Raw genomic sequence first — 24,285 nt, forward strand, 5'->3', positions numbered from 1 at the left:
ACATTTAAACTTGAGATTTAAATATATTTAAATAATAATTACAAAAAAAATGTTTACACATCAAGCAGATGAGGAAGATTATTGTGTGGTGGAATTAATTGATTTCTTGAGAGGGAGAAATGAACATTCTCCACTGATCGGAATGTTGAAACAAAAACTCAGATCACCCAAGCGAATAGCCTTCTCCAACAAATTTGAAGAATTTAAATGTATTAATTGTACATGTGATGTGTATGATGTGAGGATTTCCCGAGCCTGTTCAGTGATTGTTGCCGTTACAGGTGAATATTTTTTATTTATTGATTATGAAACTTTGGAACCTAAGGGAAGGGTAGCAACGGAATCTTTTTATTTTGAATTGGAGGAGGATTATGATCAATGTGGGAATGATGCCTTGTTGCTTTTTTATGATAAGGAAATTTCAAAGTATGATTTGAAACAATTTATTGAAGAGAAGGGTTGTAAACCACTTTGGACCTACTCGAATGAGATTGGATATGATACGAGTGAGCCGATTAATGTGATGGTTTTGGATGGGAAGAAGGCTGTGGTTTTTAATAGTCAGAATAGTATGGGATTTCTTGATGCAAAGAATGGAACACTATTGGATTACACTATTAAATTGGAGGGTGCTATATCTGGATGCTTTGAAGCTGATCGTAAGAAACCAAATACCCTCTACATATTCTTGAAGGAAATGATAAAGTTTGAATATGAGAATGGGGATTGGAAACGTACCTCATTTTCTGTTAATATAAGGAGTGTTGATGGGTTGTGCATGGATAGAGAATCTGGTGTTCTTTATTTCAGTGGATATTGTGATGGTAAATGTTACATTTCTGCATATACAACATCAGGAGATCTTATTGCAATGCATTCTGTCAACTGTGCTGGGATATGTATTGACGAGAGAACAGGATTAATGTATTTAGCAGATGGAAACAAGATTTCAATTTTGAGATAATTATTACTGGAACTTTTCATGACAATTATTATCTCTGTGGGAAAACACAATAAAATTTGGTTGTTACCACTGTTGAAATAAATTGTAAAACGCATTGAAATTACATATTTTAATAAAATGGATGGCTACGGCCATATCACGATGAATGCACCTCATCCCGTCCGATTTGAGAAGTTAAGCATCGTCGAGCCACATCAGTACTGAGGTTGGAGACAACTTGGGAACCTGTGGTGCTGTAGTCTTTTTGCTTTTGCCCAATTATAGTTTCTTTATTACTTGTCTTTAAGAAATAGAAATGAGTGGTAAGACGAATTGTTAAAGTTTCTCAGAGTGTAATTTTCCTTTCTCTTCCAAAAACACACAATTTTGAGCTAATTCGTTTAAACTGTTGTACCCACCACCTTCACATAACGCGTTGATAGTCCAGTTGACAGAAAAAAATGCGGCCACAAGTTACTGATGACAATTACTTTTCAGATGTTTACCTTGTAACGAGAGAAGGTGATCAGGATCAACATAATGATGAAATAATTCACAATTTATTTAAAAGTTTATTAAAATTGATGAAGAAAATATCTCACTCCCGATCTCTGCATCTCACCAATGAAAATGTACAATATTTAAGAATGGCAGTTAGAGTAAAGAGAAGAAGTGCTTCGGAATTGTCTAAACTGGAATCAAAATATGAAAATGATCGGTTATTTGCTTGGTTGGCTGTTCGATCGTTTGGCACAAATGCATTGAAAACTATTCGAAATGAAAAGTTTAAATGTGATAGAGAAATTATAAAGGCAGGATTGGAAAGTGATGGAAGTATTCTATTTGCATGTACAATTCCAAGAGAAGAATTGAGAGAGGATGAGGAATTGATTTTGAAGGGATTGGAAACTTGTCCCAGAGTTTTGGAGTTGGCAAATGACAGAATTAGAAATGATCGTTCTGTTGTTGAATCTGTATTGAAAAGAGATGGAATGCAATTGAAATATTGTGGAGAATCTATCAAAAATGATAGAAATATTATTGGAATAGCTCTCAAACAAAATATTGAATCGTGTAAATTTATTCCAGCAGGAATAGTTGATGAACAATTGGTATTTAGAGTAGTGTTAATTAATGGATTGTTATTGGTCCACTTTCCTGAATTCAATTCGAATAGAAAAGTTGTAATTGCTGCTGTGAAACAAAATGGGTTGGCATTGGAATTTGCATCCAATGAATTGAGATCGGATGAGGAAATTGTCAAATTGGCAATGGAAACACAGAAAGATGCTCTTTTGTTTGCTAGCCCAACTCTATTGATCAGGAAAGAGTTTATGGATAATCTTGTGAGTAAAATGATAGATTGGAGAGATATTTCGTTTAAAATTTCTGAAATAATTAAGAAATATTATTCGGATTATGAGGAGTTTATGTTAAGCAGATATGAGAGAGGATATGAATACCCAACTTATTTATCTAATAGTTTAAGTATCGATAATTGGATTCGAATATTGGCAAAGAATATAAATTTATTCCGGCCTTTCTTGGAATACTATTCAAAATCTAAGGAATTAGTTAAAGATGTGAGCTTTCTATTGAAACTAGCACAAAAAATGAAAATTGATGCAGATTTCAAAGAATCCTATTCTGATTATTTGGAATTGCAGAAAGCAATGATTCTTAAACAGCCATACCTGTTATATCACTTTGATCCTAGTTTGAAATCTGACTTACCACTCATGTTTAGGATACTTAGAGAAACTTCTCTTTATATTGACCTCAAATATTTTGACAAGTCATTATTGGAAAACAGAGAATTTTTATTAGAAGTACTTAAAAAATATTCCTATAATTGGGATATCTTAACCACATTTGATGATGAGCTGTACGAATGTGGAGTGGTCGATTCTTCATACTGTTTTGGAAAATATTTGGAAAAATATTGTAATAATAAGGAATATTTAATAAGGGCCATCAATAGGAATTCTAATTTATTTGAACTTCTTTCTCATAAGTTAGATGAAGAGGATCGTATGCAACTAAAAAACAAGTTAAAAGAGGTCAGAGCTACGAATCATTTGACAGATAGAATTGAGAAACTTTCTGATGAAGAAAAGAAAGATAAAGAGCTAATTATTGGCCACCTCAAAATATCACCCATGTCCTTCCCATTCATAGATCCATCTTTAAAAAACGATATAGATGTGGTAATGACAGCCGTAACCAAACATGGAGGTGTTCTAAAGTTTCTCTCTCCAGAAATGAAAAAGAATAAGGAAGTTGTAATGGCTAGCAAACATCAAGGTTTTGCCTATGCAGATAAAACACTTCAGAGAGATAGACAAGCCATTCTTAATGCGGCTCAACATTATGGAGGAATTTTAGAGCTATTAGATAAGGATTTGAGAAATGATGAGGAAATTGTTCTTCAATGCATCAAGACAACGCCCATGTCATTAGAATTTGCAAGTGAAACTCTGAGAAATAATCCAGAAATTGTGAGAGTAGCTTACAATTTAGATCCAAAAGTTGTGGAATTTACTGATCTTGTTTCTTTTTAAAGTGTCCAAAAGATGCAATAAAACAAGTATTATGTAATATTTAAAAAAGATAAAACTGCAGAGAACACTTCAGTCGTCGTATTTATTTGCCGTATGATTGCTACTAGATTATAAAACTCATCATCTACTCGATTAGTTTTATTGAAAAAGTTGTTTTAACTTGTGGTTTCCAATATTTGAATTTTGTTTCCAAATTGAACTTTCATTGAGTCTATTGAAAACTGTTGAAATGGATCTTTCAATTCTTCAAGGTTTTGCTAAGTATTGAAACGCATTTTCATCCAATGAACGATAATGGTGAAATATTGAGAAATTGTACAAATTGTTTATCAAATGGAAATACAGAAATTATTAAATTCCGTAATATTGATTTTTGATTCTCTGGATTGTAATCTCAATAATTAATAAAAATCTGTAATTGAAAAAATCAAAAATTACATTTAAAAAAAATGTCTGAAAGCAATCAAGTAAATTTCCTTCCAATTTATTTTTAAGAAACTTTAATATCATCTTGTTTTAATAATATATTAAAATTATTTAATATTCTTACTATTTACTAATGAAATTACAGAAAATTCTAATACTCGATGGAGGTATTTCTACATACATGACAGAATTAGGACTAGAATTGAATGGTTCCTTGTGGGGAGCAAATTATTTACTGGAAAATCCGAAAGCCATCGCGAAGGTACATTCCGATTATGTTCATGAGGGATTGTGTGATATTTGCACAAGTAGTAGTTATCAAATTTCTCAGGAGGGACTTGCTGCTGATCATGTTTCAATGAAGGAGGAGGAAAGAATTGAATTGGCCAGTAGGATGTTTCGGGATTCTGTTCAGATTGCTAGAAAAGTTGTTAGAGAGAAGGAGAAATTGGTGGCTGCAAGTGTTAGTTGTTTTGGAGCATCAATTTCAAATTTACTTGGAGAGGCAAAGGAATATTTTGGTGATTATTTGGATGAGGATGCTGATTCGAATAGTGGACATTATGTTCACAAGTTTGTGAAACAATTGAGTGAAAAATTGGGTGAAACTTTGGAAAAATCTGGAATGGAACAAGTAATTTATGATTTTCACTATCCAAGAGTGAGAGAATTGATATTGGCTGAGCCAGATTTTATCTTGTTGGAGACAATGCCTGTTTTGAAGGAAGTTGAAATTTTATGTGATCGAGTCATTCCAGATATTTTGAAGGAGTTGAATAAGAAAGGTATCAAAGTGATGATATCATTCTATTGTAAAGATGGCTTACACACTGGACATGGAGAAAGTATTGAGAAATGTGTCGAGTATGTCAATCAAGATAGGTTTAATCCATCATTATTTGAGATTTTTGCTGTTGGGGCAAACTGTATTTCTCCATCTATAGTTCCAATTTTAATTGAAAATATTCACACTCATCTCAGAAAGGATATTTCCATCATTCTCTATCCTAACAGTGGTGAAATTTACGATAATCTCACAAAATCTTGGAGCATACCACAGGGTGGATTGGATTGGCTTTATGATAGAGATTTTATTCCATTCATCAAGAAATGGAGTGAAAACCATCCAGAAAGAAAGTTGGTAATTGGTGGCTGTTGTAGAACTAATCCAAGAAATATTAAGAAATTGGCCAATTCCTTAAACCATTAGATATTGCAATATTATAAATAGAAAAACTTGAAAAAAAATGGCAACAGATCCAACAGACTCATACCGATTCGACGAACCAGTACTTTTTGAAACTATAGAACTAGATGAAGCCTTACTTGTGGAAAAACATTCCGCCTTAATGACGACATCTTTGTCACCATTCAGGACCACAACAATACCCAAAATGCTCCCTTACACCGAACTACCAAGAGATTTTTCCAAAATTTGCTTGGGCTCTGTGATAGTGAAGAGTATGTTTACACCACATGATGATGAGCACATTACTAATTTACCACTAATTGGTGCCGGGTCTTTACTTTCTCCAATTATGAAAAATTGTGGCTCAAAGGTTTTCATTTCAACTGCACTCCACAATGTTTTAAAGCTTGGAAATTCTTTGGTGAAGTTGGAGGTCCAGTTTGGTAAACAAGCAGCCCATCCATTATTTGTTTTGTGTGGAAAGATTGTTAGTCATGGAAGACCTTTGTTTCCACTGAAATGTTATCCGAATGAAGATTGGGCTATTTTGGAAATACTTGAAAAAACAAGTGGGGAGATTTTTGAAATGTTTATAGATCACCACGATTATACTTTTGTACCAAGCTTTATGATTCCGAGACCTTCAAAAGTGGAGAAAACTATTCTCAATGATAGATATTCATTGGCTTTGTTCTCCTTTCTTTTGCACCATTATGGACCAACAAGTGAAGATATTGAGGTTTTGAAACGACAAGGTCATCATGATATTCCTCTCCTAAAGGAACAAATCATGGAATGGATTGAGACTGGTGTAATGTATGGAAGTTTTGGATATGGAACAAAAATCTCCAAACAAACTCTCCTTCATTCAGTTGGAACTTTAAGTGCTTGTTCAGGAGCAATGGTTATTGGTGTAGATTTACCATTGGGTAAAGATATGGTTATATTTAAGGACCATCTCAAGTCGGTTAGTTTCAATAAGATAAATGCTATTGGAATACATGTTGGTTATGGAGAGGACCAACAACATAATGTGTTGTGTCCAGTTAGTGTATGGTTTGAAAATTATTATAGAATTGTCTATCCAGAAATTTGTAATTATTTAACCAATGATGACAAAAGAAGAATTCAAAAAGAAGCCATATTCATGCAGAGACTGGATAAATATCAAAGACATAAGATGATGACATTAGCATTTTGCGACGTGAAGATTATTTGTCAAGAAAAATCAAATAGCAGAGAAGACGGAGCTTGTTGTAAAATAGTTTAAGATTGCAATCGAACCCACAAGGGAGTATTTAAATCCAAGTTATCATCAAATTTTATTTAAACAATTTCAATATCACAAATTTCAATATTTTCCTTGTGTGAAGAAAGTCTAATGGTTACCATTTGTCTCTTTTCATCTGGTCTCATATAATTAGAAAAGAAGGTACACAAAATAGTTGTGCCACCAGTTAAGCTTTGGGAATGGCTACTGAAATAATTGGTTGTTGCCTTGTATGTTCCCTTTGGAGCTTTCTTTACCATGTATTCCTCAGGTCCGTAACCTTGTCTGAAATCTCTACTCACTAATTGGGATAGAGAAAATGAAATTTAACATAATACACCTTGTGAATTACTTACCGTATCCTCCAATTCTTGTTCTATTATGAGCAAAGTATGCATGTTCCCCGTGTGGAGCTGGCTCATTAACGTGCAAATCCTAATTGAATTATTAATACAAATATCTTACAATAAAACTTACAATATCCTATAAAGGTGTGATTAACATGTCAAAGTGATTAAAAATACTTACAACCATATCTGTATCCCATGCCATTGAGATACGAATATCCAAATCAAAGTTATGAATGAATCTCTTATCAATAATTGGAAGATCTGGATTCTTGAGTAAGAGATGGTTCATCTCAGTGGCAACTGTTAATTCAATTTCATCGAAACGAGAATCCCATTTGTCAGTGATAACTCTATTGAATAATTTCATAGATTCTTCATACTTTCCCATTCTTTCCTTGACAAGGGCCAAATCTCTGTAAGATTGAGGCTCGTGTGGTGAAATCTTTTTAATCTTTTCGAATACCCATTCAGCAAGTTCCAATTCATCTGCTTGATCCAAACGATATCCAACAATACGATACAATTGAACATTTTCCAATTCCAATTCAGCAACATTTGACAAAACTCTAACTCCCAACTCTCTAGAATTGAGTGATGTGAGGAACATGTCAGCAACATCCAAATAGAAAGCTGGTGAATCTCTGTAGGATTTTCTTTGTTTAAGATATTCCTTGTATGGATTACTTGATGATTTGATCAATGAGTAATAAGTAGCATCTGGACTCCATGCTTTAATTGAGATTGATCCAGAAACACTAGATGATGATTCCTCAACTACACTAGCTACACTGGAGGATTGTTGCTCACTTGATGACAAAATATTTCTTTGTCTAATATCACCAAGTAATGATGAACTTGCAGTGACGCTACTCTCTGCACAACGAGATCTACTGAGTACAGGTGAAATAGCTGATCTACTTATACTTTGTGATTGAGGAATACTTGACATGGAAGGTCTTGAAGGAGGGGGACCAGATGATAATGGTGGAGGAACTGCTGTAGACTGTTTTCCTGAAGAAGGTGGAGGTGGCAAACAGTCAGATCTCATCGATAGAGAAGGTGGAGGTGGAGGTGGACTTGACAAACATTCATCACGACTCATAATTAGTGAGTCGGCACTATTCTCAGTGCACCACTCTTCACACTCTTCGTCACAACATAACTCCACTTCTTCATTCAATGTAATAGGGCAAGAAACAGCATCCATTCCTGGAGGAGGAGGTGGAGGTAACAACAGATCATTGCTATTGTTATTATTATTATTATTATTGTAGATATTAATGGAACCAGTTGTTGTAATTTCACTTGTAGTACTTGTAATTGTACTTGAAGGTAATTCATTGAGTCTAATTTCATTTACAGTTTGACGAATAGGTTGAATTTCTGGCAATTTAAAGTCAGTTTTGTGCCAATCGACACGTTGCTTCCACATTGAAAGAATTCTTTCAGTCTTTTGTTGTTCTTGTTTGAGTTTTGAATCAGCTTCTTCCTTCTTGAGCTTTTTAAACTCACCCAAAACAAGTGGAAGAGACTCTGGTGGAGTAATGTCATGTTTCAAGTATTGATCTAACTTTTCCAAAACTACAAGTGAAGAAGAATCAGTTACAATTCTGAAATCAAAGCCAATTTGTTTGATTTCTTCCTTAAATAAGTGTGGGAATGCTGAGAGACATTCAATTTTCTTTTGAGCCCACAAATAAGGAACAATTGGAGCATCAGTTTGAGTCATTTCACTAATTGGAAGGACAAGTTCTTGTACATGGAAGACGTTTGATCCGTATCTGAAGGAAACAGCAAGTTTTGTACTGGAATTGGTTGATTTCTTATTGAACATACCATAGAGTTTGAAGATTTCTCCTTCGACCAAGGTAATTGGTTCATTTGGATAAACTTCTGTCAAGTCTGCATCTTCAAAATCTGCAACTGCAAATGAAAGCACTGGTTTACCAATGGAATTAATAAGTTCGTCATCGCTCAATTCATTAGCATTCAAATAAATGCCACCACTCTTTGTGGAAATGTGTTTCAATAGAGTTGAGTTGACAATTGAAGAAAAGTTGACAAAGTAAATTGGCTTTCCGAATGAGCACATTGGTCCAATTTCATGTCCAAATGTATGGACACCATCTGTAAAGGCAATGCAGTAATCTACACTATCATTCAATAAATTCTTATCAAAGAGTAACATGTTAGATCCACCATCATAGACAAACTCTTCAGATTCGACATATTTCAATAAATCATCAATATTGGTGAATGTTTGACTCTTAATGGTGGTACAACTGAATTGAGTCAATTCAATAGAGGTAGCACCTACACCTTCAATGATCTTTCTAAGTTTGGCAACTTTCTTTGAGTGTGCTGCTTCTTGAGAAAGAGAGCAATCCCAAACAAGTTGAATCTTGTCTCCAATTCTTGATTGATTCTTCAATTGTTCTGGAATTTTAGGAACTGGAACTGATGTCATGAAATAACCATTCTCAACTGCCAAGAGAATGTCATTGACACTTGTGGCTTCCTTCTTGATTGAGAAATTGAAACCTGCCATGTTTTCGCTCATTTGGTTTTTAGTAATTTGGAAATAGGCGCTTCTCTTACTGACATTCTTGCTTGTCCACAATAATTGATTTTCCTTCTCAATCTTTTCTCCACCAAATTTAGATAAACTCATTGACAATTCAGTTTCATATCCTTGTAGAGAAGTTTCATTCAATGTGAATTCAATATTGGTATCAGAACGTAACTTTTCAAAATCCAAATATGCAACTGGAATGAAAACACTTCCTTGGAGAGTTCCTGTTTCTTGATCTTTAGATTCAACTTTTTCTTTCAACATCATTTGATATTTGACTTGAACTGTCTTGTCTTGATTTGGATGCATTGGATAAACCTTTGTCTTGAAACAATTAGAAGCTTGAGTCAACTTTTCAACAATTGAAACAGTTCCTCCAGCTCTAACTTCACTTTCGAATACAGCTTTTGCCTTTTCCTTCTCAACTGGGACAGCATCAACCAATTTACCATTCACTTCCATTGCATAACCCATCATAGTTGCTCCATCAGGCATTGGCAACACTAATTCACCTTCAATTGTTTTACCATGTGGACTATTAAATGTCATAGTAGAAACCACTTGAACAATAGGATAAGTAACATGACATTTAACATGATGAGAAACTAATGGCAACAATGTGGATGCTTTATCGGAAAACTTCTCTCCAGTTACTTGGACATGAATAAAACTATCGGTTGGAAGATCCTTCTTGCTGGTAGTAGTTGTGGTTGCAATTTCTTTTTTGTCATCGGTTGCATTTGTGGTTGTATTTGTAGTTGAACTAATTGATGGTTGACTTGTTTCTTGTGGTTTGTCCAAAACTTCAGTTTTTGCTGGAGTTGTTGCCGTTGGTTGTTTGCTGGATGTTGTTTCTGTGTTGTTTGGTGTCGTTGATGATTTTTCAAGTTCACTTATTTCTTCATCGACAGCAGCTGCTGATTTCTTACTTTTAAAAAAGCCCATTTTTTTTTTTTGATTTTCTGAGATTATGTTAACTCCATCTGTTCTTTTTATGATCTAAAGGAAGAAGGATGTGTGAACATGATCCAGGGAGTTACGATTAGTTCTTCGAGACCAAAAATTCACTAAAACAATGGCTTGTAAGCAAATGGTAATAGATAACTCCTCTATGACTTTTGATAATGAGAAATAATCATCATTTAAGTTTTTTTAATGCGAAAAAACTGCATGCTGACGGACGGGATCGAACCGGCGACCAATGGCTTATTAGACCAACGCTCTACCGACTGAGCTACGCCAGCTTCACAATGATCTAACACCTTAATGAACTAGCCAAATACCTAATTTCCAATACAAATTATAGTTGTTTTCTTTTAGCTGGTGGGAATTATAAAAGATGTCACATTTCAAAGAACATCAGAAAACTTGCAAAAAAAATAGCAAACAAAGCAGACAAGATTTTGAAAATTAATTTCGGAGGATGAACTATTCATCAATACAACATGGAGAAAGCAAAAAAGAAAAAACTAGTGTCGCTCCAACGAGAAGAAATATTTTCCGATGATATTTGTTTTGAAATAATTTCCATGATTGATAATTCGTGGTTTATTTTGAATAATTGTTCCTTGATTTCAAAACAATTCTTTAATGTGATCAAGGAACGTTCAAAACTTTTTATTAAATTTAAAAAGAAATTTACAGAGAAAAGAATTAAATTATTCATGAAGAGTCAATTTATGAATAGTATTGTTAATGTTAAATTTTCTAAAAGGTTGTTTGATTCTATAGAAAAACCCACATTCATAACTGAAATGAAACAATTAACTTCACTTGATATTAGTAACAATCGAATTGGTTATGTAACAGCCGAATCAATAATAAGTGAAATGAAACAGTTAACATCATTTAATATTAGTGGAAATAGCATTGATGATGAAACAGCCAAATCAATAACTGAAATGAAACAATTAACTTCACTTGATATTAGTAACAATGGAATTGGTGATGAAACAGCCGAATCAATAATAAGTGAAATGAAACAATTAACATCATTTAATATTGGTGGAAATATCATTGGTGATGAAGGAGCCAAATCAATAAGTGAAATGAAACAATTAACATCACTTAGTGTTAATAACAGTGGAATTGGTGTAGCAGGAGCCAAATTTATAAGTGAAATGAAACAACTAACATTACTTGATATTGGTGAAAATTCAAGTGGTGTAGCAGGAGCCAAATTTATAAGTGAAATGAAACAATTAACATCACTTAATATTGGTGGAAATAGCGTTGGTGTAGAAGGAATCAAATATATAAGTGAAATGAAACAATTAACATCACTTACTATTTATAACAGTGGAATTATTGAAATTAACACTACTTGATATTGGTAGAAATGATATTGGTGATGAAGGAATCAAATCAATAATTGAAATGAAACAATTAACTAAACTTGATATTAGTGGAAATAGCATTGGTGTAGAAGGAGTAAAATCAATACGAAAACTGAAACAATTAATATCACTTGATATATGCTACAACGAAATTGGTGTAGAAGGAGCCAAATCAATACGTAAAATGAAACAATTAACATCACTTGCTATTCGTGAAAATGGTATTCGTGATGAAGGAGCCAAATTTATATTTGGAATGAAGCAATTAAAATCACTTGATATTCAGTAGTATTATACAGTCAATCTTTTTTGTTAAGCACTACATATGTCTAATTCTGAGCAATGTGAAGAATGGACTTGGTTGTTGAAAAAACTATGAAGTGGAGCTTGTCTAATTGATAAGAAAACCTAATACGGAAGTGAAAGTACCAACCGGCAGTATCTTCATCAGTTCAACCATTGTAAATAATTGTAAATAGTCCAAAAAAATCAAACAATCCACACAAAAAGCCAAAAAAATGGGATCCCGATCTTCCACTCCTTCAAAACATAAATCAAACACAGCCACTCAACAACAAATGTCAGTCGCTAAACCTTCTGCAGAAGAGAAACCAGCCATCATTATTGATAATGACAAAATATCCTATCCAATAATTGCTCTCGGAGATTCCATTACTAAAGGTTACTATGCTCGGGGAACAAACTTTCATCCCTATTCTGTTAAATTAAATCAATTAATTTCCAAGGCTAGTACAAGAGTTTATGAATTTGGATTATCGGGAGAAACAACAGAAAAGATGAAGGAAAGATTGAAACGATTGATTGATAAAAAACCGAGTATTGATGATCAATTGGCGCACTTTATTGGAGATAATTATGATAATATTCCAGAAAATGATAGAGGACCAATGCACCTTCCTATTAATGAGTTTAGGGGTGCCATCATTATTGGAGGAACGAATGATCTTGCTTATGGATTTTCAAGTGAAAAGATTGCAAACAATATTATTGGAATGTATGAGTATTGTTTTTCGAGAAATGTAGATTGGATAGTTGCTTGCTCGATACCTTCTTCAAAATATGATGCAGATGATAGCCCTTCACTGGTGAAAGTGTTGGAAAAGAAGGCTAAAGTTAATGAACTAGTCAAGGAATATATAAGAGCTGAACAAGAATCAGGAAGAAAAATTATTCATGTTGATTTCATGAATGAATTGAACTATAGCACATGTTCAGAGGAGGATAAAAACCTGTGGGATGATTCTCTGCATTACACTCCCGCTGGTTCGGATAGAATTGCTGACATTCTCTTTCAACATTTGGAAAAAACTGGATGGGTTACAAATTAATATAATTTGAATTAATTGAACAAATTGGATAATAATAATTTGTTTTTTTATGAGGTCATCTTCCCCTACATAACACTTTCCTTTGATTCCATAAATTACAGAATAGTCAATACACTTGGAGAGGCACAATAAGAAACAAATTTGTAGAGCGATTGTTCGAATCTTACTGTTTTTCAACATGAACGCAATGAAATGGATAATAACTCATATGGTCGTTCATTTTTGATACCATCTTTGTCATCCCCCTTGCGAGATATTCTTTCTTCAAGTTCCACCACCTTAAAAGACCACTCACTTGTTTATAGCTTCATCTCTGATTATAATTGATACTACTTCTCTCAATATAGCCACGCTTATTGATACCACATTTGATGATCGCAAAGATACCACATCCACAATACACGATATCGAACATTAAGCGAATCTACCTGCGGTTCGAATACCTTAATAAGATTGTTCAATGGTTCTATTCCGTAGCTCTTTACAACCATATCAGAAAATTTTCGATAAATAAGGCTTGAGAAATTTGTCTGTTCACATGTTTTTGGCCTCCAAAAAACAAGTCTCCCATGTCGTGGTCTCAGTTCCAGTAGTCCCTTTCTTCCGCTCTAGCATCTTAAGCAAAGCAGGTGATAATGCATTTGTTGGTGAGGCAAAAAGGGGAAATTGTTGGTGTTGATGATGTTTTGCTTAAGAAAAAATCAAACAAGGGGTATTCTTCATCATATCACCTTGATTCGCACTTACCATCATACTCATCATCACGTTCATCGATTAACTGAGGCAATATTATTGCTTAGTGGTGCGGTAATCCTAACATTATTGATTTTTTATTGTCGAAATTCAGATTTTATCTGAGAGAAAACATACTTTCTAAAATAATTGGAGTCTAACACTCAGTCGTGTTGTGATTGATAGACTTACAAGGAATTCATTTTCTACTACTCTGCATACATATACTCTTTGAATTTTTACAAATCATCTCACCTTAATATCAATGGCATTGGTTATAGTGGATCCAGATGGAAAATCACCTTCCTATATAAATGATATTCGATCATCTCAACAGCATCAACAACGGGAGCAGGTTTCCACCGATCATTTATTGATTCATCATCAACATTTATCCAACTCTGCATTAGATGCATCACCAACACAATGTGAGCTATCATGCAACCACCCCATCTCTCGTACAATTCCAATGCATCATAATGTTACTATGGGAGCCTCAACTTTGTTAACAACACACTCAGTCGGCGCTCAAGACAAATGCCCAGAGAAGGATATATCAAGAATGAATAGCTCCATAAATACGTATGACCTTAATCAATACTCACCTAGACCAAATATGCCCAGTGAACCCTCGCGCTCTGATGGCGAATTATCTAAAAACGAAGGCACGCAACTCTCAATCTCTGTTCATGGTCACTCTCAATTGTTTACTGTTGACAAAGTGGGGCAATATGTCCAACAAGTTTATAGCCAAGACCCTAAAAACAGTGAGGATTGCCTTCCAAAATCAGATACTCGAATCTGCACGTTCTCCAAATATCAAAGTAATTTCCAATATTACGCAAAAAAAGAAAGTGAACATTATCGCAATCAATCAATGAACTGGGTTCATTCAAACAATCACCTCATGATGATGGATAATAATAAGGGTTCACAATTAAACCCATTACAGAAAGATCAACCATCACACTCTTCAACACAGCAGCAGCAATTGTCCCAACATCATCACATAATTGACTCTACTCAGAAAAACACCCTTAATTCTCCACAGCATTGCATCATGAACCAAGAGAATAAGTCCATGCCCACTACAATGCCAAATAATACTTCTAGTAGTAGTAGTAGGAGCAGTAACATGGTAAATCATTACATGTCTCCATCAAAGAATCACATCTTAACTCTTAATAATACTATTCCTCTCACAACTACCTCATCATGTACATCAACTAAAATCATATCTACCTCTTCACTCTCTGAAACAAATCAACAAATCACATGTCCTACAAATCATCATGTTCTCCAGCAACACATGTACCCATCCTCTCAACATGCCTTAACAACATTGGGATCCTGCTCTGGTAGCTCATGTAACAACAGCTTGAGTGGAGGGGAAGAGAATAGTACCACAACAACCAGTGAAAAGGTTCAAAGCTCACAAACCAAAACAAGCAATAGCAGGTCGAGAGCAACCAAAACTCCTCGTAAAAAGTACCGAAGAAGTCTATGTATTGAGGAGAGAGATTTACTTAGAGTATTGCATTTACCACAAACTCAGGCATGTAGCTCGTTGGGGTGTAGTCTTTCAACTTTAAAGAGGAGATTTTACGAACTCAAAGATAAGATTGGTATTGATAAATGGCCACAATTCTACAATGATATTAGACATTTAGAGGCCTTTCCACACATTTATCCAATGTCTTTGGAGTTTGTAATGAACGATGAACAAGCCAATGAAAAATATCTATCAACAGAATGTATGCATGCATTATCAAAAGCATTTGAATGTAGTACATTGGCAAAACCATCACAGAAGGGATATGCCAAATTGGTTTTTGCTGACCCTTCACATGGCATTTCTAAAAAGAAAAAGAAGTGATTACAAAGTGTTGGGATTGAAAGGTGTAAAGTGAAATAATCGCAAAGTATCTCAAATAATTTGAAATCAGATTATTTCCTTGTTAGATATTGGTATCCATCATCTTTTTGTGGTTATTTCATTAATTTTCATAATCATGATATTTCGAGAGATTGTATTGAGAAGAATTTGTTTGAATGAACATGGAACAAGATATGTCACCTGTTCATCTTCAAATTGAAAGTTCGACAGCAGTTAAAAACGCAAAATGAGGGATTTAATGAGTCGACTCTGAAGTGGCGGAAAGAATAATATACAGTAGAGAGGAGAAGTTATAATAATAATAATGGTTTCAATTGTTTACAACAGACTACATTTGCCAGACTTCTTCTTTTCTGAGCTTTGATCTGGACTCTTTGGATCCAAAACACATTCGATAACATAGTTGAAAGTTTCCTTCAATCCTTCTTGTGATTTAGCAGAACATTCCGAATAGTATTGAGCTCCAACTTCCTTGGCTACTTTTTGTCCTTCTTCTGAAGACACTACTTGTAATCCTTCTCTTTGAAGATAGTCTTTATCCTTACGAAGATCAGCCTTAGTTCCTGTGAGAACAATTGGCACTTTTGGACAGTGCTATTTAAATAATTTAAAGTTGTTTGTTTACATGCATGTAACAACAGATATGTGTGCACACAAATTTCAACATATATTGATGTTCAACATGTTAAAAGTATAAAGAATAAATAAATCTTTTCAAGTGGTGTAGAGTACTACTTACATGTTTAACTTCCGGAACCCACTTGGCCTTTACGTTCATTAAACTTGTATGATTGACAACAGAGAAGCAGACGAGGAAAACTTGAGCATCAGGATAAGACAATGGTCGCAAACGATCATAGCTGAAAATTATTTAGCCTAAAAATTCTTCTACTAGAAGATTACTTACTCACTATTAGAAAGTACAATAAATATTGTTGATGAAAATTTGAAATTACTTACTCTTGACCAGCTGTATCCCACAAACCCAAAGATACTGTTGTATTCTTGTACATTACGTTAGCAGACTGTATTTTCACAATAAAATTGACGTCAAAATAAAGAGTTTGACAGGTAAATTGTCAAGTAAAAGATGATGAAATAAAGCAGCACCAGCAATGATATTAACAATAATTATTAGAAACACTCTAATCTCTCAAAATACTTACATAGTTATCAAAGACTGTTGGTACATAGTCTTCTGGGAAAGTATTCGAAGAGAAACTAAACAACATGTCAAGCTCTCAAAAACAAAACTCATCAACACTACTTACGAAATCAATAAACAAGTTTTACCGACAGCACCATCACCCACAACAACACACTTTATAGAGGTATCCATTCTTATTAATTTTTTTCAAGTTGCGCGCGAAAGAGTTTGAATTTTTTTTTGAGTTTTTTAAATTTCAACCGTCGCTGCGAGTTTTTCGCTTCACCCATCAAATCATTGAGAAAATTTTGTGCAGCCTGAAATTTTGGCTCTTCATAGAATGGCAGCTGTGATGATGATTGGAAATTGTTTGGGCAAATAGTGTGTTGGGGAAGTGCATTGTTCAGTTGATGTATTGAGTGCTGACTTTTTCTTGGAATGATAAAACACTCCCGAAAGGGGAAGCGTCTTTACAAAAAGAACTTGGAACATGTAAGAGCTTATTTGATTGGTGTGGATTAAGGATCATTGTGGTGTAGTGAAGTGGTTTTTGAAATGAATTGTAAATAGCTTGTTCTAAGGGAGAGAAAAGTTTGGTATTGAGGAATTCGAATAGGCAAGACGAAAGTTGTAGACAATGATGATTTAAATTGGAAATTATTAGAAAAATATGTACGTTGATGAATAAACTAGTCGACAGGCATCTTTACACATCAAATTTTGGAAACATAGTGCATAATTTACTAACTGACTATTCGAAAGACCTATAATTATAATCAGAAACTGCCATTTATTCTTGAATTAGTTACCAAGGTCCATTTCCATTATTATGAGATCCTTTTTGCATTCGCTATCCATTGTGTTCGAAACAGGTCATTAGAATTTGCTCATCATTTTGAGTTGTCAAAGTACTTTCTCTTCATCTATTAGAAAATGTCAGATCATTGAGACTCTTAACATTTCAAAGAATTTGCAAAGGCGGGAAATATTTCACATTACAATGATGAGCTAAAGCACAACCATAAAAAAAATCATCACATGATTTCGTCTGTGCCTCCTCCACAACCTTCTGCAACGGTTGCTGTTGAGGATCTCCATCATCAGCCTAGGACCAAATTTACTAACCAGGGCAATAATGAATTGCCTCATCATCATCATCAGCATGATGGTATGGTGGATGATGAAGAGGAGAGTGTTATGATTCGTTATCATGATCGTCAGAATAATTTTGGAATTTCTGGTAAATTAATTCATGATCGAGATGATGATCAGCAGGGTGTTGGTGGTTCCGATCATATGAAGAACAATATCGAATTTCAAAATGTTGAATTATCTTCAAATAATAATGGAAAAGTAATAATGGAGAGGAAGGAGAAGGAAATATTGAGTGATCATGGAAATAGAATTGATAGTCAACAACAGGAAGTGGTAAATAATTCATCATTGGAACCAAAAGACAAATATCACATGATTACAATAATATTCTTCATTCAGGGAATGGGTGAATTATTTCCATGGAATGCAATGTTATCAGCTGTGGATTACTTGTTGGCTCTTTATTCTGAACAAAAAGTCATGTTGTGGATGACATCTGTATATAGTTTGATTACTTTAGTGACATTGTTGCTATTGATTAAGTTTGGAACTCATATTAGGTACAGATATAGGATTTATATACCTTATGTAATATTGATTGGATTATTGATTGCTGTTCCATTACTTTATGTGATTATTGGAAATAGATTGGCTGAATTTATTATTCTAATGGCGATTGTCTCAGTAATGGCTGTTTGCACAGGATCTATTCAGTCTTCAGTTTATGGAATTTCCAGCAAGTTACCTCATCACTATATGAATACGGTAGTGTCTGGAAGTGCTTTTGCTGGTCTATTTATTAGCTTATTGAGGATTTTAACAAAGGTTACCATAGAGAGTGGGTATGAGGAAGTTCCTATTGAGATATTATCAACCTCAACAATTATTTACTTTTCGTTTTGTGCAGCTCTCAACGTGGTTTGCATTGCTACCTTTATCATTTTGGAAAGGTCACCATTTGTTCAATATTATTTGAATCAGAAAGTGGAAGATCAAGCTGATGCTAATAGAGATCATGCTGAAATTACATCAATTAAGAACATTTTGACAAATATTTTCAAGAATGTTTGGATTAATTGCTTGACTATATTCTTGAACTTTTTCGTATCATTAACAATTTTCCCAGGCCTTTCAAGTGCCATTCCATCCATTTATGTTGGAACCTCTATGGAAACATGGTTGCCAATTTGGTCAAATTTGACATTTCAAATCTATGATTTTCTTGGAAGAATTGCATATTATTGGATTGATATATTACCATCTGGAAAATTCATCCCGATTGAGTCACTTCCACCAACAACTTCCAAATACGAATTATTTAAAAGAAAATTGAGAGTTTCTACTCAAGAGATAATACTTCTCGTTTTGGTTTTGATGAGATTTATCTTGATACCTTTATTTATATTTTGCTTGAATCCAATGCTTTTTAAACATGATGCAATTCCATTGATATTCATGTTTGTCATGTCATTGTCAAATGGTTATTTCAACAGCATACTCATGTCGAGTGCTCCTAAGAAATTTGTAAATTTACATGAGAAGGAAATCACAGCAACAACAATGACATTCTTTTTATTGTTGGGAATTTCTGTGGGCTCAAATTTTGGTCTAATTTTAGGATTAATACTGCTTTAATATATTAAGGATTATAATCTTTGCAATATTTCATTCAATTAATCGTATGAAACCCAATTTACCATTTTTTATTAAGATTATTAAGGCGAACTTGGTCTGTTATTGAAAATTTGAACACTACCAAGAGCGCCGTTAGATCAGTTGGTTAGATCGTCAGCTTTACACGCTGAAGGTCAAGGGTTCGACTCCCTTACGGCGTAACTTTTTATCATATTGATTATTTTATTATTTGTGATTACAAAAATCTTGTGGTTTGGGTCTTTTACTTGGATCCCGTCTAACCATTTCTGTAATTTGTGTTATCAACTCGGCAGAATATTTGTTGCCAGAACCAGTATTCATTTGATTTTTCAAAATCTCTTCCACTTGTTCTTCATTCTTTGTCAGGAAATAGTGACTAATGGAGGTGCTTACATCTTTTGAAATAAGTTGATAAAGAGTCACTCCCAATGAATAAATATCAGTCTCTGGTCCATAATTCGATCCAAGACCTAATTCAGGAGAGCAATACAATGGCGTTCCAGCGTATGATTTGTTTGAAGTGCTATTGTCTCTGGCCAAGCCAAAATCTGCCAAAACAATTTGAATGTTAGTATTGGAAATCTCCTTAATAAAAATATTGGACGGCTTAATATCTCTGTGAATTAGTTTCTTTTCATTGTGAATAAAATCGAGGGCCCTGCCCATTTGTTCAATGATTTGTCTCAAAATTTCCTCCGTACAAAACTCAGGGTTTTTAAGTAAATAGCTCAAATCTCCCTTCTCATAGTAATCCATTTCAATGAATAGAAGTTCTTCCTGATCAATAAAAAGATCATTCACCTTGACAATATTTGGATGATTCATATTCAATAATTGGAGACCTTCCTTCATAAATAAACTCAATTCAGAGTATGAGTTAAATCTCATAGCTTTAAGAACTCTAGGATTATTGTTTTGATCTAAACATTTAAATACTGATCCAAATCCTCCAGCTCCAATCTTTTGCAGATTAGAATATCTTGAAAGCGGATTAAAAGCATCTGTTATACTTGAGCTTGATCCGGATTTAACAGATCTAACATTAGTTGAAGTTTTAAAGAAATACGAAACCTCGTCAGGATAATCTGAGAAAGTTCCAGTTGTGGTCGAAATATCCAATGTGGAAAGGTTTGAATTTTTCAATTCTACATCTGAAACTGTAGCAATGGAACTATTAGATTGTTTCTTCTTTTTCTTACATAGCACCACCACAGCAATGACAATTATTATAGCAATTAGTACCAAAATCAATAGAATTGAGAGAATGGGCACGAGGGTTGCTATTAAAATGATTCTTGTTGTTGATTCCTCCACAGATGTATTTGAATTGATTTCACACTGAGTTCCATTCCAATTCTTTTGACAGGAGCAAGTATTTGGAGAAATACATTGTCCTTGATTGGCTCCTCCACAAGCTCCATCTTCAGTTTTTCCAAAACAAATTGGAATGCAAATTGTTGCATCAATTGAAGATACAGAAAAATTATCTGAGCAGTATGGACTCATTAAGGTAACTCGTTTTCTCAACTCAATCATGGCAAAAACACCAGTTTTCGAATTGAATGAAAGAGAGATTGGAGTTCCAATGCTAGTATTTGTTGGATACATTGTTGGGGAAGATAAAATATTTGATCCATTACCTGCTATAGTAAAGAGTGTTCCATTGGTTGATATTTTCCTAACTCGACTCAATTCTATAAAAAAGACCTCTCCTATTGTATTGACAAAGATGGATTTGGGACTTGTCAGCAATGTAGATGATGCAGCATTGACATTTTCTCCAGAATATCCATTACTTCCTTTCAGTCCAGCAATGGTTGAAATAGTTCCCTCTTTTGAGAATTTTCTAATTCGGTAGATATCTGAAAAGTAGAGTTCTGATTTTTGTTCATGGAAGAATAACCCAGCTGGTTTGTAAATCCCAACAAGAGATCGATCAATTCCATCTGAAGTATCATCAGTTCCATTTCCTGAATAAACCTGAAAGTTATTTTCGAAACCGACATAAAGATAAGTTGTTGTGCTTTGAACAGCATCCATAAAGTAAATCTTTCCACTTGAATCCACATGAATGAAATCTTTGACGATTGTGAATGAACTGAATAGTGTTTTCACATTTCCATCTTTCGAATATTTCAACAATCGTGAATTGTCAATTACATAGAGATTATCATTATGTGAAAAAACAGCTGTCGGTGTCTGCATCTTGAATGAAGAGATGGATCCTTCAGCCATATTAATTCCTCCAAGGAAAGGACCTGCATAGGTGTTGAATGTTTTTTGAGCTACATTTCCTTTGATAATTCTATTGTAAGTAATGTCAGTAACATAAAAATCACCTGTGGAAGCCAATGAAACTCCCACAATTATCTTCTTTCCTTTTGGATCGTTAACGATTCTGTCAGGAAGTCTCCTTGTTCCAAATCCTGCTATTGTTGTGAAAATAGTCGAATTGGTCGAGTATTTACGAATGACACTATTCAAAGTATCTCCTATTATATAATCTCCATTATTATCCAAACAAAATGAGTGTGGATATCTCATTCTCGCAAGTGTTCCTGATTGATAATCTCCTAAAAACCCCTTAGTTAATGTTCCAATAAGCTTTTGTTGTTTTATGCTTATATCTAGCACATAGTGTCCAAATGCATTGACATAATACTTTTCATTGGCATTGGTATAAACAATTGAGGTTGGGGTATGGATAGTGCTAAGAGTTTGAGAGTTTCCGTATACTGATTGTGTTGAAATGTCAAAATCTCTAATTAAATAGTTTTTCGTATCAGCCACAGCCAATATTGTCCCTTTCAGAAGAGCAAATCTTGGAAATTTCAACATGATATCAGATAAAACTAAAGTGCTAGGTGGTTCTTTGCCTCCGAATTGAGTTCCTAAAATGGTGGAACTGGTTGAATTGAAGACTTTTCGAATTCTATGATTGAAAGTATCTGAAACAATTAAAATATCTCCAGAAAAACTCAAACCTTGTGGATTATTCAATTGTAAATTCAGTAAATCACTTCCTTCACCATTATATCCAGGAATTCCACTTCCCATGAATCTATAAATTCGTCCACTTGTTGAATCAACTCTCAAAATCCGATGATTATGTGTATCTGAAATGAATAAATCTTGTGTGGAGGGTTGAATTGCAATTTCGTATGGGTAATTGAGTGAAACATCGGTGGCCAGTAATCCATCAATATTATTGTCGAAACCTGCAACTCCTTTTCCTGCCACTTGTTTTAGTACTCCATTTTCAATCTTTACAATTCTGTGATTATAGGCATCAGAGAAGAATACTTCATTCTTTGAATTGGTGGCCACTCCATAGGTATATTTAAGTTTGGCAATTGTTGGCTCTACGTTATCTATTGGAGAGGTTGATTCTTCAACATTCGAATAACCTGCAACCAAAGTAACTATTCCATTAGAATATTTCAATAACCTGTGGTGATTCGTATCAGAAATAAATAATTCGTTTTGATTATTCAACAAAATTTGAGTTGGATTATTGAGTTGAGCAGAAGTTCCTGATATACCATATCCTGTATTGAATCCTCCTCCAACAATTGTTTCAATCAATCCAGTAGTAGCAGATACTTTCCTTATCCTATGATTTCCTTTATCCACAATATAGAGATCTCCACTATCCGAAACTGTAATACCTGTTGGAAAATTTAGTTTTGATTCAGTTGCATTTATCGAGTCTTGATTGTATCCACATTGCCCTCCTACACCAGCAACTGTTCCAATAATTCCCAAATTCGAAACCTTTCTAATCACACAATTAAACGTGTCAGCAATATAAATTTCACCTGAATTGCTCACATAAACACTGGAAGGATATCTCAATGAAGCAGAAGTTGCTTCTCCACCATCTCCACTATATCCCGCTACAACATTTCCTGCAACATTCGAAACAGTTCCATTTGCAATCACCAACTTTCGAATCAATGAGTTGGATTCGTCTGCAAAATATAATTCTCCCTGGCTAGAGAATATTTCAGTGTAGAATAAACCAATAGGACGATTCAATGCTGTTAGAGTTCCTTTCAGATTATTTCCATTGTACAAACCAGTTATACTGGTCCCTACTACCTTGTTCGAAACTCCATTTTGAAATTTGTGAATTGCATTTAAATATTCATCAGAATAATAGATAATATTGTTGGGGGTTACGGCAATACCTGCCCATTGAACACCAATATCCGAATAAACAACTTCATAAAAATTAGTGTTCATCGAAACCTTTCCGATAGTTTTTACATCATGAATAAAGTACATGAAACTTGAATCATTTGATAGAGCCATTTGAAGTGGGTATTCCAGAAGGATATCCACTGCCTTTGTTGTGGTAGATTCCTCTTCCACCAGAACTGAAATCTCATAACTTGCAGATTTCGTCTCCACACTTGTATTATTCGAAACTAACTGACCCACACATAAACCAACCATAAAACACCACAACAATACCGCCAACAACATAACAACCCTCGACTTGAAATTCATCTTTTGTTTTGTGCTGATTTTTTGTGTTTAGTTTATTACCGAGGCGTTGGGCTCTTTTGAGTTCATGATGCACAACAACTAAAAATCAAGATCCAAGTTTGTGTCGTGAAAGATGCACTTACTATGTGGACAAAAGGATAATTGTGTTTGGTAGGTGGTAACATTTTGAATTGGGATGTCTTTCACTTTATTTTTTGGCGGGAATTTAATTTGGTCTTGGCATTGCGTTTTGGTTATCATGATATTGTAA

At 34.1% G+C, this 24,285-nt stretch overlaps 11 protein-coding genes and 2 non-coding genes across 13 annotated transcripts; 9 read left to right on the forward strand and 4 right to left on the reverse strand.

Annotated features, from left to right (window-relative positions):
• Positions 1-49: 49 nt before the first annotated feature.
• On the forward strand, positions 50-964 carry NAEGRDRAFT_70614 (uncharacterized protein; the record flags this gene model as incomplete). The annotated part of the gene is made up of 1 exon (XM_002674169.1): positions 50-964. One exon carries the CDS (start codon positions 50-52, stop codon positions 962-964), a length of 915 nt encoding a protein of 304 aa, XP_002674215.1.
• Positions 965-1,404: 440 nt separating this feature from the next.
• On the forward strand, positions 1,405-3,644 carry NAEGRDRAFT_58778 (uncharacterized protein; the record flags this gene model as incomplete). Its single annotated transcript, XM_002674170.1, has 1 exon — positions 1,405-3,644. One exon carries the CDS (start codon positions 1,405-1,407, stop codon positions 3,502-3,504), a length of 2,100 nt encoding a protein of 699 aa, XP_002674216.1. The 3' UTR covers positions 3,505-3,644.
• Positions 3,645-4,075: 431 nt separating this feature from the next.
• NAEGRDRAFT_80673 (homocysteine S-methyltransferase) lies at positions 4,076-5,140 on the forward strand (the record flags this gene model as incomplete). The annotated part of the gene is made up of 1 exon (XM_002674171.1): positions 4,076-5,140. Exon 1 carries the CDS (start codon positions 4,112-4,114, stop codon positions 5,138-5,140), a length of 1,029 nt encoding a protein of 342 aa, XP_002674217.1. The 5' UTR covers positions 4,076-4,111.
• Positions 5,141-5,324: 184 nt separating this feature from the next.
• On the forward strand, positions 5,325-6,460 carry NAEGRDRAFT_80674 (uncharacterized protein; the record flags this gene model as incomplete). The annotated part of the gene is made up of 1 exon (XM_002674172.1): positions 5,325-6,460. The coding sequence occupies one exon, from the start codon at positions 5,325-5,327 to the stop codon at positions 6,387-6,389; it is 1,065 nt and encodes a 354-aa protein (XP_002674218.1). The 3' UTR covers positions 6,390-6,460.
• On the reverse strand, positions 6,424-10,256 carry NAEGRDRAFT_80675 (uncharacterized protein; the record flags this gene model as incomplete). The annotated part of the gene is made up of 4 exons (XM_002674252.1): positions 6,424-6,690; positions 6,746-6,824; positions 6,867-6,872; positions 6,918-10,256. The coding sequence occupies 4 exons, from the start codon at positions 10,254-10,256 to the stop codon at positions 6,446-6,448; spliced, it is 3,669 nt and encodes a 1,222-aa protein (XP_002674298.1). The 3' UTR covers positions 6,424-6,445.
• A 226-nt stretch (positions 10,257-10,482) lies between these two features.
• Positions 10,483-10,555, reverse strand: NAEGRDRAFT_t477. The gene has a single exon. It is a non-coding gene; the product is annotated as a tRNA-Ile (tRNA).
• Positions 10,556-10,756: 201 nt separating this feature from the next.
• NAEGRDRAFT_51082 (uncharacterized protein) lies at positions 10,757-11,638 on the forward strand (the record flags this gene model as incomplete). Its single annotated transcript, XM_002674173.1, has 1 exon — positions 10,757-11,638. The coding sequence occupies one exon, from the start codon at positions 10,757-10,759 to the stop codon at positions 11,636-11,638; it is 882 nt and encodes a 293-aa protein (XP_002674219.1).
• Positions 11,639-12,165: 527 nt separating this feature from the next.
• Positions 12,166-12,996, forward strand: NAEGRDRAFT_51083 (uncharacterized protein; the record flags this gene model as incomplete). The annotated part of the gene is made up of 1 exon (XM_002674174.1): positions 12,166-12,996. The coding sequence occupies one exon, from the start codon at positions 12,166-12,168 to the stop codon at positions 12,994-12,996; it is 831 nt and encodes a 276-aa protein (XP_002674220.1).
• A 997-nt stretch (positions 12,997-13,993) lies between these two features.
• Positions 13,994-15,604, forward strand: NAEGRDRAFT_51084 (uncharacterized protein; the record flags this gene model as incomplete). Its single annotated transcript, XM_002674175.1, has 1 exon — positions 13,994-15,604. One exon carries the CDS (start codon positions 13,994-13,996, stop codon positions 15,602-15,604), a length of 1,611 nt encoding a protein of 536 aa, XP_002674221.1.
• A 339-nt stretch (positions 15,605-15,943) lies between these two features.
• On the reverse strand, positions 15,944-16,964 carry NAEGRDRAFT_44682 (rho family small GTPase; the record flags this gene model as incomplete). The annotated part of the gene is made up of 5 exons (XM_002674253.1): positions 15,944-16,219; positions 16,365-16,485; positions 16,586-16,650; positions 16,792-16,846; positions 16,897-16,964. 5 exons carry the CDS (start codon positions 16,962-16,964, stop codon positions 15,944-15,946), a joined length of 585 nt encoding a protein of 194 aa, XP_002674299.1.
• An 846-nt stretch (positions 16,965-17,810) lies between these two features.
• Positions 17,811-19,502, forward strand: NAEGRDRAFT_70623 (uncharacterized protein; the record flags this gene model as incomplete). The annotated part of the gene is made up of 1 exon (XM_002674176.1): positions 17,811-19,502. One exon carries the CDS (start codon positions 17,811-17,813, stop codon positions 19,500-19,502), a length of 1,692 nt encoding a protein of 563 aa, XP_002674222.1.
• Positions 19,503-19,628: 126 nt separating this feature from the next.
• Positions 19,629-19,702, forward strand: NAEGRDRAFT_t476. The gene has a single exon. It is a non-coding gene; the product is annotated as a tRNA-Val (tRNA).
• Positions 19,703-19,727: 25 nt separating this feature from the next.
• NAEGRDRAFT_70624 (uncharacterized protein) lies at positions 19,728-24,035 on the reverse strand (the record flags this gene model as incomplete). Its single annotated transcript, XM_002674254.1, has 1 exon — positions 19,728-24,035. The coding sequence occupies one exon, from the start codon at positions 24,033-24,035 to the stop codon at positions 19,728-19,730; it is 4,308 nt and encodes a 1,435-aa protein (XP_002674300.1).
• Between the last annotated feature and the right edge of the window lie 250 nt (positions 24,036-24,285).

The sequence above is a fragment of the Naegleria gruberi genome (genome assembly GCF_000004985.1).
Source record: "Naegleria gruberi genomic scaffold NAEGRscaffold_41, whole genome shotgun sequence".
Classification (NCBI taxonomy): Eukaryota; Heterolobosea; class Eutetramitea; order Acrasida; family Naegleriidae; genus Naegleria; species Naegleria gruberi.